The sequence below is a fragment of the Nelusetta ayraudi genome, unplaced genomic scaffold (genome assembly GCF_046127955.1).
Source record: "Nelusetta ayraudi isolate G7.1 ecotype Tasmania unplaced genomic scaffold, CSIRO-AGI_Nayr_v1 ptg000146l, whole genome shotgun sequence".
Classification (NCBI taxonomy): Eukaryota; Metazoa; Chordata; class Actinopteri; order Tetraodontiformes; family Monacanthidae; genus Nelusetta; species Nelusetta ayraudi.
Genome location: NW_027466196.1, coordinates 1,241,580 through 1,253,803, shown reverse-complemented (window position 1 = coordinate 1,253,803; position 12,224 = coordinate 1,241,580). Strand labels below are relative to the sequence as shown.

Genomic DNA, 12,224 nt, shown 5'->3' with positions numbered 1-12,224 from the left:
GAGACACAACGTTGTTTTCAATAAGCCGTCACCATGTTCACCAAGAAGATTTAATTCTCTTGTCTGTTTTCCAAACGTGACACACTCCTCCCTGCCTCCCTCCCACTCTCTCTCTCTCTCTCTCTCCCTCTCCCTCCCTCTCTCTGTCTCTCTGTCTCTCTCTCTCTCTCTCCCTCTCCCTCCCTCCCTCCCACTCTCTCTCTCTCTCTCCCTCTCCCTCCCGCTCTCTGTCTCTCTGTCTCTCTCTCTCTCTCTCCCTCTCCCTCCCTCCCTCCCTCTCTCTCTCTCTCTCTCTCTCTCTCTCTCTCTCTCTCCCTTCCTCTCCCTCTCTCTCTCTCCCTCCCTCTCTCTCTCTCTCCCTCCCTCTCTCTCTCTCTCCCTCTCTCCCTCCCCAGGGTTCTGTTGAGGGTGCGGATGTTGTACTACATCAAGGTGGAGATCTTGGGGGAGGCTGCCAGTCAGACTCTGGAGGGGACGCCTGCCGGGTGAGACGGTCATCTGTCCGTCTGTCTGTCTGTCTGTCTGTCCGTCTGTCTGTGAATGAAGAGCTCCCTCACTGGTGGATTCCTCTGGTGTCTGCTGTCTCTCTACAGTCTCTAGAGACGTGTTTGCACTCCCTCCACTGCCCCTCTTTGCTCCGCCCCCTAACTTCAACTCTGTCTAACTGGCTCCAAGGTTCTCAGGCAGAGACAAACCATCGTTGTGATGTTTCTGTCTGTCTTGCCTGTGTGGCAAAGTTGACGGTGGCGGATGGTTGAGTCTCGTCTCCAGGGTGGAACCGGGCTGTGTGGAACCTTGGTCTCTGGGCTGCAGTGGTCTTGAGCAGGTCGGGATCCTGCCTGGCTCGCTGTGGTAGAACTGAACCTCCTCTGTCTGTGTGTTGCCAGCAAAGTCCAGGTGTGTCCTCCAGACATCGACTACATCGACATTCCTTCCACTTGGTGGGACAAAGACGCTGACAAGTCTCTTCTCATTGGGGTCCACAAACACGGTCAGAAGCTCTCCTCTGTTTCTAAACTCGGTTCCCTTCACGTTCCCTTCAACTGTCCCCGGTTCTTCTTTTATTCTAACACGATTGATAGCTGTGTCTCAATCCAGGCTCTGCATCCTTGAAGGCTGCATTTGAAAGGAAGTTGCGTCATAGCACTGCAAGAAGGCTCCTCCCACTTCCCAATAGTCAGAAGGACGCTCCAAATGCGTACTGGGAATGCGTCCTACTGTTAGCCAAGGCTGCACCGCTACTATCCTTCACCTCCTTCTGTATCCCAGGATGCTTTGCTCTGCTGCTGCAAAGCATCCTGGGATCCTGGGAAGTCGGCTGAAATTAGCGCCATCTACTGGCAAAGACACCACATATAAATTTCTAAAGTATTTATAAGGTATTGAAATTTCACATCAAATATTCAGTTTTTAACGCAGGGTTTATACTGATTAGATCATCCAACGCCATCGTTGGATGGCGAACCAATGGTTAGCTTGATGCTATGAAAACCTCACTTCCTGGGTTGGCCAGCAGGAGGGAACGCTTCCTTCAGACGGAGGACGCTTCCTTCCAAGGATGCAGAGCCTGAGTTGAGACACAGCCCTTGTAGACAGGAGGTGTGCAGTCACCAGACGTGTGTCATTGTGTCTTGCTGAAGGTTACGAGCGCTACAACGCCATGCGTGCAGACCCAGACCTGTGTTTCCTGGAGAGAGTGGGGATGCCCGACGTCACCGCACTGTCTGTTGACCTGGGCGCCAGGCCGGAGGGGTCGGCTGAGACCACTGACAGGTGCTGCTTCACTCCACAGTCGCTCTCTCACTCTCCTCCCAGCTCTGGTTCTGGAAGCAGGTCATGAGATCACCTTCAGTAGAGAAGTCCACCAGAACAAAGCATCACCTGCTTCCCGCTGCCAACACTGTGTTCATTGACCGCGGTGGAGAACTGGTCCACCCTCTCTCCAGACCGGTCCAACCATGATGGAGTCCTGGACTCTGCAGCGTCAGTCAGTCTGGTCACCACTGGTGTCTGGGTTCCCAGTGCCCAGCACTCCCACCACCGTCACTCTGTTGCACTCTCACAATCACTCTTCCTCAGCTGCACCTGTTAAAAAAAACCCACAGTGATTATTATGACGTTGTGGTTGTAATTATGATATTTCAGGATGATCATTTCTGTCCTTTTCCGTCTTCTCTCAGTATGTTCAAAGCAAAAGAAGTGAAGGACGCCAGTGAGAGTAAAGGTGCTCTGGCAGAAAATAAAGACGGCTGCAAAGTAAATACACAACTGCATCACTCCCATTCAAACAATGTGTTTTCTGTTTAAATAGTGGTTATTACAGTCACACAGCTGTATGTTTTTATTGTCTGATTGGTTTAGCATGTTCTGTTGTTCTGTGTCACTCCAGGGTGCCTCCTCAAGTGCGAGTCCATGCGACCAGCCTGACGCTCCACTTCCAGGTTGGACTGAGCACAACAAGCAAACACAACATGTTTCACCTGAGCCGAGCGGCCACCGTGTCTGTCAGCACAGCAACATAAACAGACAGCAGCAAAGAGAATTCTGATCTGCTGATGATCTTCACTCCAGCCAGTGGAAACACCTGCAAGTCACAACTGCACTGTGTCAAAGTTTTAGAAATATGGCTTTTATTTTGTAAAAAACCTGTCATGGAAACGCAGCTCGTGCCCAGATGGTCAGTTACTGGTCAGTTACTGGTCAGTTACCAGCACACACATGGTCTGACCTGCACCCAGCCGACAGACAGCACGGCCGGGTCACTCAGAAACACTTTGCTGTCAGACAGTGATGTTGCTTTGACTGAAGGGAACTGCAGGTGGGTCCGTTTGGAGCAACTGGACTCGTTGCTCCAAACGGACCCACCTGCAGTTGCTCCAGCTTCAGCGTCCTGGATGAGTGAGAACCTCCACAGACAGCCTGTCTCTGCCCGCCACAGACGCCCCCACGGCCAGTGCTGCTGCGTGTGCGCAGGATGAGACGCTGCTCACCACCACCACGGCGGGAACGGGTTCTGGCGTGGCGGCGCTCCACGTCATCCAAGCCCGGCCGCTGTGGCCCGCCGCTCCGGCCCTGACGGCCCGCCTGCGCCGCCTCATCACCGCCTACCAGCGCGTCACCTTGCGGCGCGAGCCTCTGCTGAGGCACGACCTCCTGCTCCCCGACGGGCTCCCCGGCCTGGACGTAGGGGGCGCCAAAGTGGCGCGTGGCAGTCTGGGCGGCGAGCCGCTGGCGTGGCAGCTGGCTGAGGAGGTGCAGCAGAACTCTGCCGTCGCTGAGACCGAGTCGCTCTTCCTGGAGTGGCAGAGAAGGTGACCGTGCTGCATCCATCCATCCATCCATCCGTCCGTCCATCCATCCATCCATCCATCCACCCATCCATCCATCCATCCATCCATCTGTCCGTCCATTGATCTATCTATCTATCTATCTATCTATCTGTCCGTCCGTCCGTCCGTCCGTCCATCCATCCATCCATTGATCTATCAATCCATCCATCCATCCATCCATCCATCGATCTATCATCCATCCATCCATCCATCCATCCATCCATCCATCCATCCATCCATCCATCCATCCATCCATTGTAATACATTCAAAAACCACCATCTCCCAAAGTAACTAACGATGTACTAACAAAGTAAACGAACAAACTAACAAAGTACTAACGATGCTGATCATGTGGAGAACGCGAGTGGCAGCAGTGCACCTAGAAGGTCCACGGAGCTGCTGGCACAGATGTGATTCTCTCCACCCGCTGACTCTCAGCAGTTGCTGCTGCGCTAGCGTGGCTTTGGTCAGGAGTGCTGACGAGGCCGCCTGTCCGTCCGTCTCTCTGTCTTCCCTGCTGAAGGTGGAGTCGTCGGGAGCAGGCAGACTTCTACCGCACGGTGTCGTCCTACGGAGTGGTCTACGACCCCAGCAGGAAGGCCTTCGACTGGGCCCACTTCAAAGCACTGGCCCGGCTGGAGAGGAAGACTGACCAGAGCCTGGACAAGTACTTCTACTCCTTCATCAACATGTGCAGAACAGTCTGCAAGCTGCCCCAACGGGTGGACGAAGGTACTGCACACAATGGAAAGCCTTCATAGAATACAATGGCACGGAATAAAGACTGTTTGTTATTTATTATCCAATGAAGTTTGATTCAAGACATAATTCTGCCGTAGAAACAATGTATTGTGTACACTTGTGACTGTTAGGTTGACCTGCCTCACTGTGGAGGAAGCAATTAGCATCATGTCTTTGTCAGTGGGGGTGCTGCCTACTGGAGAGCTGGTAGGGAAATGTGCACCTGTGTATTGAGAAGCCATCTCTTGACTCTACTGGATGGTTGTCAGCAGCAGTGTGGCATCAGGGACGAGGTCCAGGTCTTCAGTAGTCTCCTAGTTGACCACTGTTCCTGGTTCTGCAGGGCTGGTGGATCCTGGTCTTCAGTCAGTCTCCTAGTTGACCACTGCTCCTGGTTCTGCAGGGCTGGTGGATCCTGGTCTTCAGTAGTCTCCTAGTTGACCACTGCTCCTGGTTCTGCAGGGCTGGTGGATCCAGGTCTTCAGTCTGTCTCCTAGTTGACCACTGCTCCTGGTTCTGCAGGGCTGGTGGATCCAGGTCTTCAGTAGTCTCCTAGTTGACCACTGCTCCTGGTTCTGCAGGGCTGGTGGATCCAGGTCTTCAGTAGTCTCCTAGTTGACTGTTTCTCCTTGTTCTGCAGGGCTGGTGGATCCGGGTCTTCAGTCAGTCTCCTAGTTGACTGTTTCTCCTTGTTCTGCAGGGCTGGTGGATCCGGGTCTGAACGTTGAGCCTCTGACGGAGGAAAAAGCTGCTCGCACCTTGTATCGCATTGAACTGCTGCGCAAGATCAGAGAACAGGTTTGACGAGGTTTTATCATCATCCAAATATTCCACAATCCTTGAATTTCATATTTCTCAATGTCATATTTCATGATATTTCATATTTCATATTCCCTGTGGGTTTTTTTTGAAAAATCAATGTGACTTTTGCGTCTTCAATGCTTGGATGAAACCACACAACCGGCCTATCAGCAATGTTTGGCCTGCTTTCTTGATTTTTTTTTGCTTTGCTTTGTTTTGTTTTGTGAGTCTTTTCGAGTCGTCGGCCACAGAGGCCTCAGTTGGCCAGTTTTCCTTTCAGGAAACTCAAATATGGCCATAATGATTGAAACATTGAAGCATTGTGCTGGTGAAATGAAGGAGATTCATCACTACAAGTGTTGAAAATATGAAAGTAGAAGCTGTTTCAGAGTCGTCCTCTCCCTCGGCTGTCTTCTTCTCTCAGGTTCTCTGTCACCCTTTAATATCGACGCGTCTGAAGCTCTGCTGCCGCTCTCTCTACCTCCCCGTGTGGTGGGAGTGTGGAAAACACGACCGTGACCTCCTCATCGGGGCGGCGCGCCACGGCTTGAGCCGCACTGACTTCTACATCCTCAACGACCCTCAGCTGAGCTTCTTTGAAGCCCGCAGGAACTACGTCAGGAGGCACTCGGCCCATCAGAACCATCAGCACAGCTACCACCCGGGCCTGGTGACCCATCACGGCCTTCCTTTGCCACTCTTGTCCTCCTCCACCTCATCGTCACAACCTCAGCACCTCAGTCCTCACTGTTGTCCTCCTGACTCCACCGTCAGCCACCACTCTCCTCCAGAACATCCTCAGCCGCCTTCTCACCACCACCACCACCACCACCACCACCTTCACCACAGTCACCCCGGCCTTCCTTCATTTCTTTCCCATTCTTCCTTGTCCTCCTCCTCCACCTCCTCTCAGCCTCACCTCCACCCGCCGTCCCTGGACACCTACAGTTCTGCTCCACCGGGTCTGGGTTTAGTCCCTCGCTCAGAGGGAGACTTGCTTCACGCTGCTTCTCTGGAGGAGGCCATGGAGCTGGATTCTTTCCAGCATGACGCCATGTCTGCAGAGGCGTTAAGTGGAGGCAAAGCCACCAAAGATGCTCTCAACAGTTTCCCCTTCAACACCAGCGCAGGAGGTCAGAGCATGCTGAACCTGTACAGGGTCCCAGACCTGGACTCCAAGCTGAGGAGCGACGTGCTGGTGGGTGAGCAGGGCTCCTCAGAGGAAACCGGCCTGATGACGCCTTCGGTGGAGCTGGATTCACTGCAGGTACAGGCTGACGTCCTCCTTATGGCCTCGCGGTTCTTTGAAATTCTGGATTTGTGATGATTTGACTTCATCTGCTTTCCTCTGGACGTGAATGACGTATTTCAAAAGGCAGCATGTGTTTATTCTCTGTCGCCCTGGTGGGTGGAGGCGCCATGGGACGGTGCCGACCACTCCAGCCCAGCGCACCACATGATCAATGAGTCTGATCCCATTCTGGGTCACTCCACCCTGGAGACGGGCTTCCTGGAGGACGACGAGGAGCAGGAGGAGCCGGGAGCAGAGCGAGGGGTGGAGGACGCTCCCACCCTGGACGACTGCTTCAGCCTGCCGCCCTCGTCCTCGCCCTCCCAGCCCTCCTCAGGAGACTCTGGAGAGCCTCTCTCCTCCACTTACATGCTCTTCAAGGTTGGTTGGTTGTCCATCCATTTAGATCTGCGTCTTTAGAGCCATCTGTCATTAAAAACATTCAAACTGCGAGCAAGTTTCATGCCACAGACTTCATGAGTTGCTTCACTTCTGTTTCTTGGTGACTGGGTTTGAACCTCATCCAACAGCCGAGTCACCGCTGTGCAATACAACACAAACATAGTACCATAGCATACAGTGTAGGGGAACCCCCAAACAATAGCACTCAGTAACGCTGAGTCAAGAGTGAGTGGATCAGTGAGAGGCCCGTTGGACCTGACGACCGTGCCATGTGTCTCCAGCTGAACTGAGTCGCATTGAGCTGCTGCTGCTGCGGCGCCATTGGCTGAACATATGGACTCAACGTATGGACTCACCTCTGTCCAGACTTGCTGGCTGGAGTTTGTGTACCATCATTTGAAAGCCCTCCTCAAAGTTAATGTCAGCGTCGGTGCTCCAGGAGTCCAGGGTCTCACTGCGTCTCAAAGCCACAGTGTGAAGTCCATCTTAACGGAGCCACAGTGCCTCGCTGAGGCCTCCTTCAGTTTAGTTTCTGTTTGTTATCACGAAAAACCTGAACGTTTTCAAAATAACCAGAGTTTCATGTCGAAACTTGAAAATCCGGCAGAAATGTGAAACTTTGAGGAAATGACATTACAACTGTCACACTGCGAGCTGATAGTTTCACCCTGTAGCTTCCTGCTACTGGGCCCGCCAGCGCCACACTGTCACATACCAGGAAGTATAGTTTTGATATTTTCCTTTTCTGCCTCCAGGACATAAACATGAACGATGAAACCAGCGCGGACCAGACCGACCTGTCCACCAGCCCTCCTCTTCCTCCCTACGTGCCGCCTCCCCCTCTGGCCTTGTCCCACTTTGCTGAGCCGCAGCAGCGGCTGGGCCGCTGCGACGCCACCGAGAGCCTCGGCGGCTCCGCCAGGGAGGAGGCGGCCCAGAGGGAGAGCTCCTCCTCCTCTGAGGACAGACACCAGGACTGCTGTCCTGCAGCTGATGGCTGTGACGTCGTCCAAGGTAAGAACCAAGACTCGGATCCTGCAAGAGCAAATCACGTCAACAGGGGGCGCTCTACAGAGCAACTTTAGCGTCCGAAGTGTAAAAACCAAAATGTTGCGGCTGTAAACACCACAGCATCAGCAACAGCATCTTTTCTGTGAACATGTTGCAGTCGTGATTGTCTGAGTAGCTGTAGCTCGCTTTGCTCCTGCAACAAGTGTGGCCAAGCACCGTTGGTTCTTCCATGTTTGACTGTCACAGATGGAAACCAAAGCCTGCATGAAGATCTGGGCGTGGCCACGGGGGGGAGCAGGAGGCTGAGGGGTGGAGAGCAGGAGCTGCTCCAGTCCAGTCTGGTTGAAGGACTGCAGAGGAGCCACCAGCAGGCGCTGCACAAAGATGTCAACCATCATCACCTGGAAGAGCTGCAGCAGGAGCCCGACCTGGCCGGTCCAGAGGCCCCCGAAGAGCCTGAAGACAGAGTGGTGGACCTGGTCTTGTGTCAGACAGTTGCGGACGAGACTCCGGCCAACCAGCCAGCGGCGGAACACTTGACCCACGGCAGGTTCATTCCCGACAGTCCTGCCACTGGTGTCTCCGTCGCTCTGTCGGGCCACATGGAGGAACTCCTACACGTGGACCACGCCTCCTTTACCAACGACCTCCTGGTCCGGCCCGGTGTGATTAAAGCTGAGGAGGACGAGAAGCCGCTGGACAGCGGGTCCAGTAAGACGGAGGTGGAGAGCGATGATCCTCAGGGTGCGCAGCACTCACTTCCTGCCTCGTCTCGCACCAAAGTGGCCTTCAAGTGTGGAGACAGTGACGCAGTGAGCGGGGGTGGAACCAGAGCCCATCAGACTGAAGGTACTTTGGAAGCTTTATTACCCACAAAGTGTGAAAGTAGGATCTTGAAAATGATCACGCAAAAACCTCAAACTTTCACATTATAACGTGTATATACAGTGTTGTACTATTGTCATATTATATATATATATATTATAAAGTTTCACGCCCACCAGTGTCACAGTGTAATCTACAGGTAAATATCGTTGAACTCAGTTAAGTTGAACTTGATCTTGACACTAAGTGTAGGAGGAGGATCTTGCCTTTCTCTCTTGATCTGCATCACACACAGGTGATGTCTTCAATGTGTGTTGAAACTAAAACACACTCGACTTTGTCTGCAAATATGAGACACAAACTCATCTCATCTATTTTTAAAAAAAACAACTTTTCAAGCAGAAAATGGTGGCGAGAAGGAGGAGGAGCAGCTGGAGTTGCCAGTCCAGACGTGGATGGTGGGGAAAGTGTGCAGCGGTGTGTCTGACGTCAGTAATGAACCTGCAGCGTGTGGCTCTGCCCGCCTCGCCAGAAGAGGGCCGCCAGGTGAGGATGTCCTGGCAAAGACACTCGACATCAAGGATGAACCTCACAACCCCCCCACGGAGCCAGAGAGCAAAGCTGAGCTCCTTCAGCGTGCACCCTGCACTGGTGGAGCAGAGGCTCACGCAGACACCGAGGAGCCAGAACCCTCAAGGGTTGCTGCTTGTTCCCGTGGTGCTGAGCGTAAGACAGAAGAGGAGGAGTGCGGGACGTGTGCAGAGGAACCTGAGAGGACCTCGGAGGTCCACCGAGGGACGGACGACTTCAGAGCTTCGACCAAAAGCCAAGCCGAGGCCAAGCTGTCGGAGGCCAAGCTGGAGCAAAGCTGTGGACCAGCAGACCGAGCAGAACATCTGGTTGGAAGTGAGCAACATCAAGAAGCAGAACTCGCAGCACCAGGTCAGAACCTGTGTTCTAAACATCATGAGGATCGTTGGGAATTGAGTCATTGACAGTTAATGAATCATTGTTATTGATGCTTATTTGTATGCAATTAATGATCTATTGATGATCTATCTATTGATGATCTATCAATGATCTCTTGATGATCTATTGATGATCTATCAATGATCTATTGATGATCTATTGATGATCTATTGATGATCTATCTATTGATGATCTATTGATGATCTATTGATGATCTATTGTAGATCGATCTATCGATGATCTATCGATGATCTATTGATGATCTATCAATGATCTCTTGATGATCTATTGATGATCTATCGATGATCTCTTGATGATCTCTTGATGATCTATCGATGATCTATCAATGATCTATTGATGATCTATTGATGATCTATCAATGATCTCTTGATGATCTATCGATGATCTAACTATTGATGATCTATCGATGATCTATCGATGATCTATCGATGATCTATCTATTGATGATCTATCGATGATCTTTTCTTTGCTTGGGAAGTTTGCCATTAAAATGTCTCTGCATTGCTACAGCAAGGTTTCACTTTTCTAGAGCGTGGGAAAATATCTGGATATATGTCTTGTTTACAAGCTGAGATTGTTGTTGTTGTTCTTCTTGTTGTTGTGTGGCTGCAGGGACGACCTTCACATGCAGCCCCAGTTTCACAAGCTCCGCCTCCACGTGCGAGAGAGAAAACCTGTGTGGCGCTAGAGAGCCGACGATTGCTCAGCTGCTGCAGGACAAAGCACTTTACTCCTTCACTGAGTGGCCCAAGGTGCTCTTCATGTCCTTCACTTCTTCTCCATCAGTAGTTGTAGAGAACCTCTGGGCTTTATGGCCGGTGGAGGTCCTCTCTCCCACCTGCCAAAAATCAAATATAAACTCACAGCAAGCCAATGGTAAACAAGCAAACAAAAAAAGTCAAATGATACAAATGACAATCAATCAGTCAATCAGTCAGTCAATCAATCAGTCAATCAGTCAGTCAATCAATCAGGTCAACCTGTTCTCTAATTCCATTGGCCTGCATCCCAGCAGCACACCAGTTGCTGTTGTGCTGCTGACGGTGGTTTATTATCAGCTCACTCCAAGTGACAGTCACATGACCATCGTTGGTTGGATTAAATGCTGGCCTGATTGAAATTCCATTCCAGTTAAACCAGTCCCAGCCAGAAGCCTTGCTGGCAGAGGTTTGATCAGAGTGTGACTGTGAGAGCCGGGAGTTCTGCAGGACTCGGTGTGTCGGAAGAGCCGATGGTTCCGAGGTCGCAGCTGCCGTGAGCCTGCAGCTGCTGCTGCTGCTCTGTTGTGTTGTGCTAGGAGGGTTGACCTTGAACAGGGAGGGTTGACCTTGAACGAGGTGAGTTGACCTGCTTCTCCCGTGTCACCTCCGGCAGGACCGCATCATCATCAGCCGCCTGGACAGCATCTGCCACACAGTCTTGAAGGGGAAGTGGCCTCTCTCCAGCGAACACTACGACTCCCCCGGCCCCCTAGTGGCCAACTCTTGTGCCACCAACAGCGTGGCCCAACACCAGCAACCCGTCTTTCTGCCCAGCAGGATTTCGGCTTGTGTCCAAGGTCAGGTGAAGGTTCAGCAGTCCGGCCCGGAGCAGAGGTTGTCTCTGCCGTCCCTCAGCAGCCTGCCCAAGGTGAGAACCTCCACAGTCACTGGCCCAGTTCAGCCAATCACTGCATGAATGTCCCCTCCCAGTCTTCAGCGGGTCGATGGTCTCCCTCCGGAGCTGGGCTCTGCTTGAGCTTTCTCTCCACTCACCGCTGACCCTCATTGCTTGTTGTGTTACTTTCTCTGTTGGTTGTTAAAGTATGGAATGGCTGTGGATGTGATCTGGCATTCAGTGAATACCGTCAAGGTTCAAATAGATCACCAGATGTTTGATTTGAAACGCCTTGCTGAGGATCTTCTGCAGTGTTTGATGGAAGCGTTTGTTGAAAACCGACCCCCGTGTAATAAAACCACCGTCTCTCTCTCATCCTTGTCTACGCTGCCCCCTCCTGGCCGTCTTGGCAGTACTTTCAGAGGATTTGTGGGCGCAGGTCGCGGCGCCTCACCTCCTTGCCTCTCTTGCAGGAGAGGCTGGTGGCTCCTTGCTACCTCTCCGACGGAGCGCAGGGCTCCTTTGACTATGAAGCTGCCGCAAAGGTTTTAGCGGGGAAGTTGCCTCCAGCGTGCCAAACCTCGGCCTCGACCGGCGCCGGCAGAGCGCCTGCGCTGGGCTCCCCCATGGCTCAACGTACAGACGTCCCGCTCAATCACATGTGGCCAGACTCCGCCATGGACCTCACCAAAAGCAGCGCAGAACCCAGCCTGGGCAGCGGCGACGGTGCAGAAGCAGCAGCGGCGGCGGGGGCGGCGGGGGGGGGCAGCGAGCCTCACTCTGCCAGTGTGGGCGGCGGCCACAAGGCACCCGCGGTGGCCCCCACAGCGCCACCAACAGACTGCGTGGGAGTGGACATTGCCAGGATCCTGCAGTCGGGGCTCATGCATCCCATCACAGGACAGCTGGTGAATGGAAGCCTGAAGGGAGATCACTCCGTCAGGGCCAAGGGCAGCAGGAGAAGGACCGTGGAGGCCGTGTACTGTGACTTCAGCCAGAGCCGAGGACACCTGCTGGAGACCCCGGTAGGTCGCAGGGTGCAGCGCACTGCCTTCGCTGGAATGAGCAGGCCAGGATCTCGCAGTGTTGACGCACTGATATTAATACCATCTTCACCCCCCCCCCCACACACACACACACACACACACACACACACACAGAGAAGGTATTAATAGCAGATTGACTGCAGCGGCGCCACCACTGGCCACTGGCTGGTGTCTTGACGGCACAGTGAGAT

At 52.9% G+C, this 12,224-nt stretch overlaps 1 protein-coding gene and 1 long non-coding RNA gene across 2 annotated transcripts in view; one reads left to right on the top strand and one right to left on the bottom strand.

Moving 5' to 3' along the window:
• LOC142879788 (uncharacterized) overlaps positions 1 to 12,224 on the bottom strand; it is a 236,548-nt gene that overhangs the window by 148,698 nt on the left and 75,626 nt on the right. The window lies entirely within an intron of this gene.
• chd6 (chromodomain helicase DNA binding protein 6) overlaps positions 1 to 12,224 on the top strand; it is a 34,607-nt gene that overhangs the window by 17,612 nt on the left and 4,771 nt on the right. Inside the window, 16 exon segments of the mRNA XM_076013398.1 lie at positions 396 to 485; positions 888 to 991; positions 1,641 to 1,773; positions 2,181 to 2,256; positions 2,390 to 2,441; positions 2,939 to 3,311; positions 3,854 to 4,062; positions 4,772 to 4,869; positions 5,297 to 6,139; positions 6,287 to 6,544; positions 7,321 to 7,579; positions 7,823 to 8,425; positions 8,801 to 9,343; positions 10,004 to 10,143; positions 10,766 to 11,020; positions 11,401 to 12,012. Coding sequence (XP_075869513.1) covers positions 396 to 485; positions 888 to 991; positions 1,641 to 1,773; positions 2,181 to 2,256; positions 2,390 to 2,441; positions 2,939 to 3,311; positions 3,854 to 4,062; positions 4,772 to 4,869; positions 5,297 to 6,139; positions 6,287 to 6,544; positions 7,321 to 7,579; positions 7,823 to 8,425; positions 8,801 to 9,343; positions 10,004 to 10,143; positions 10,766 to 11,020; positions 11,401 to 12,012 — 4,648 coding nt within the window.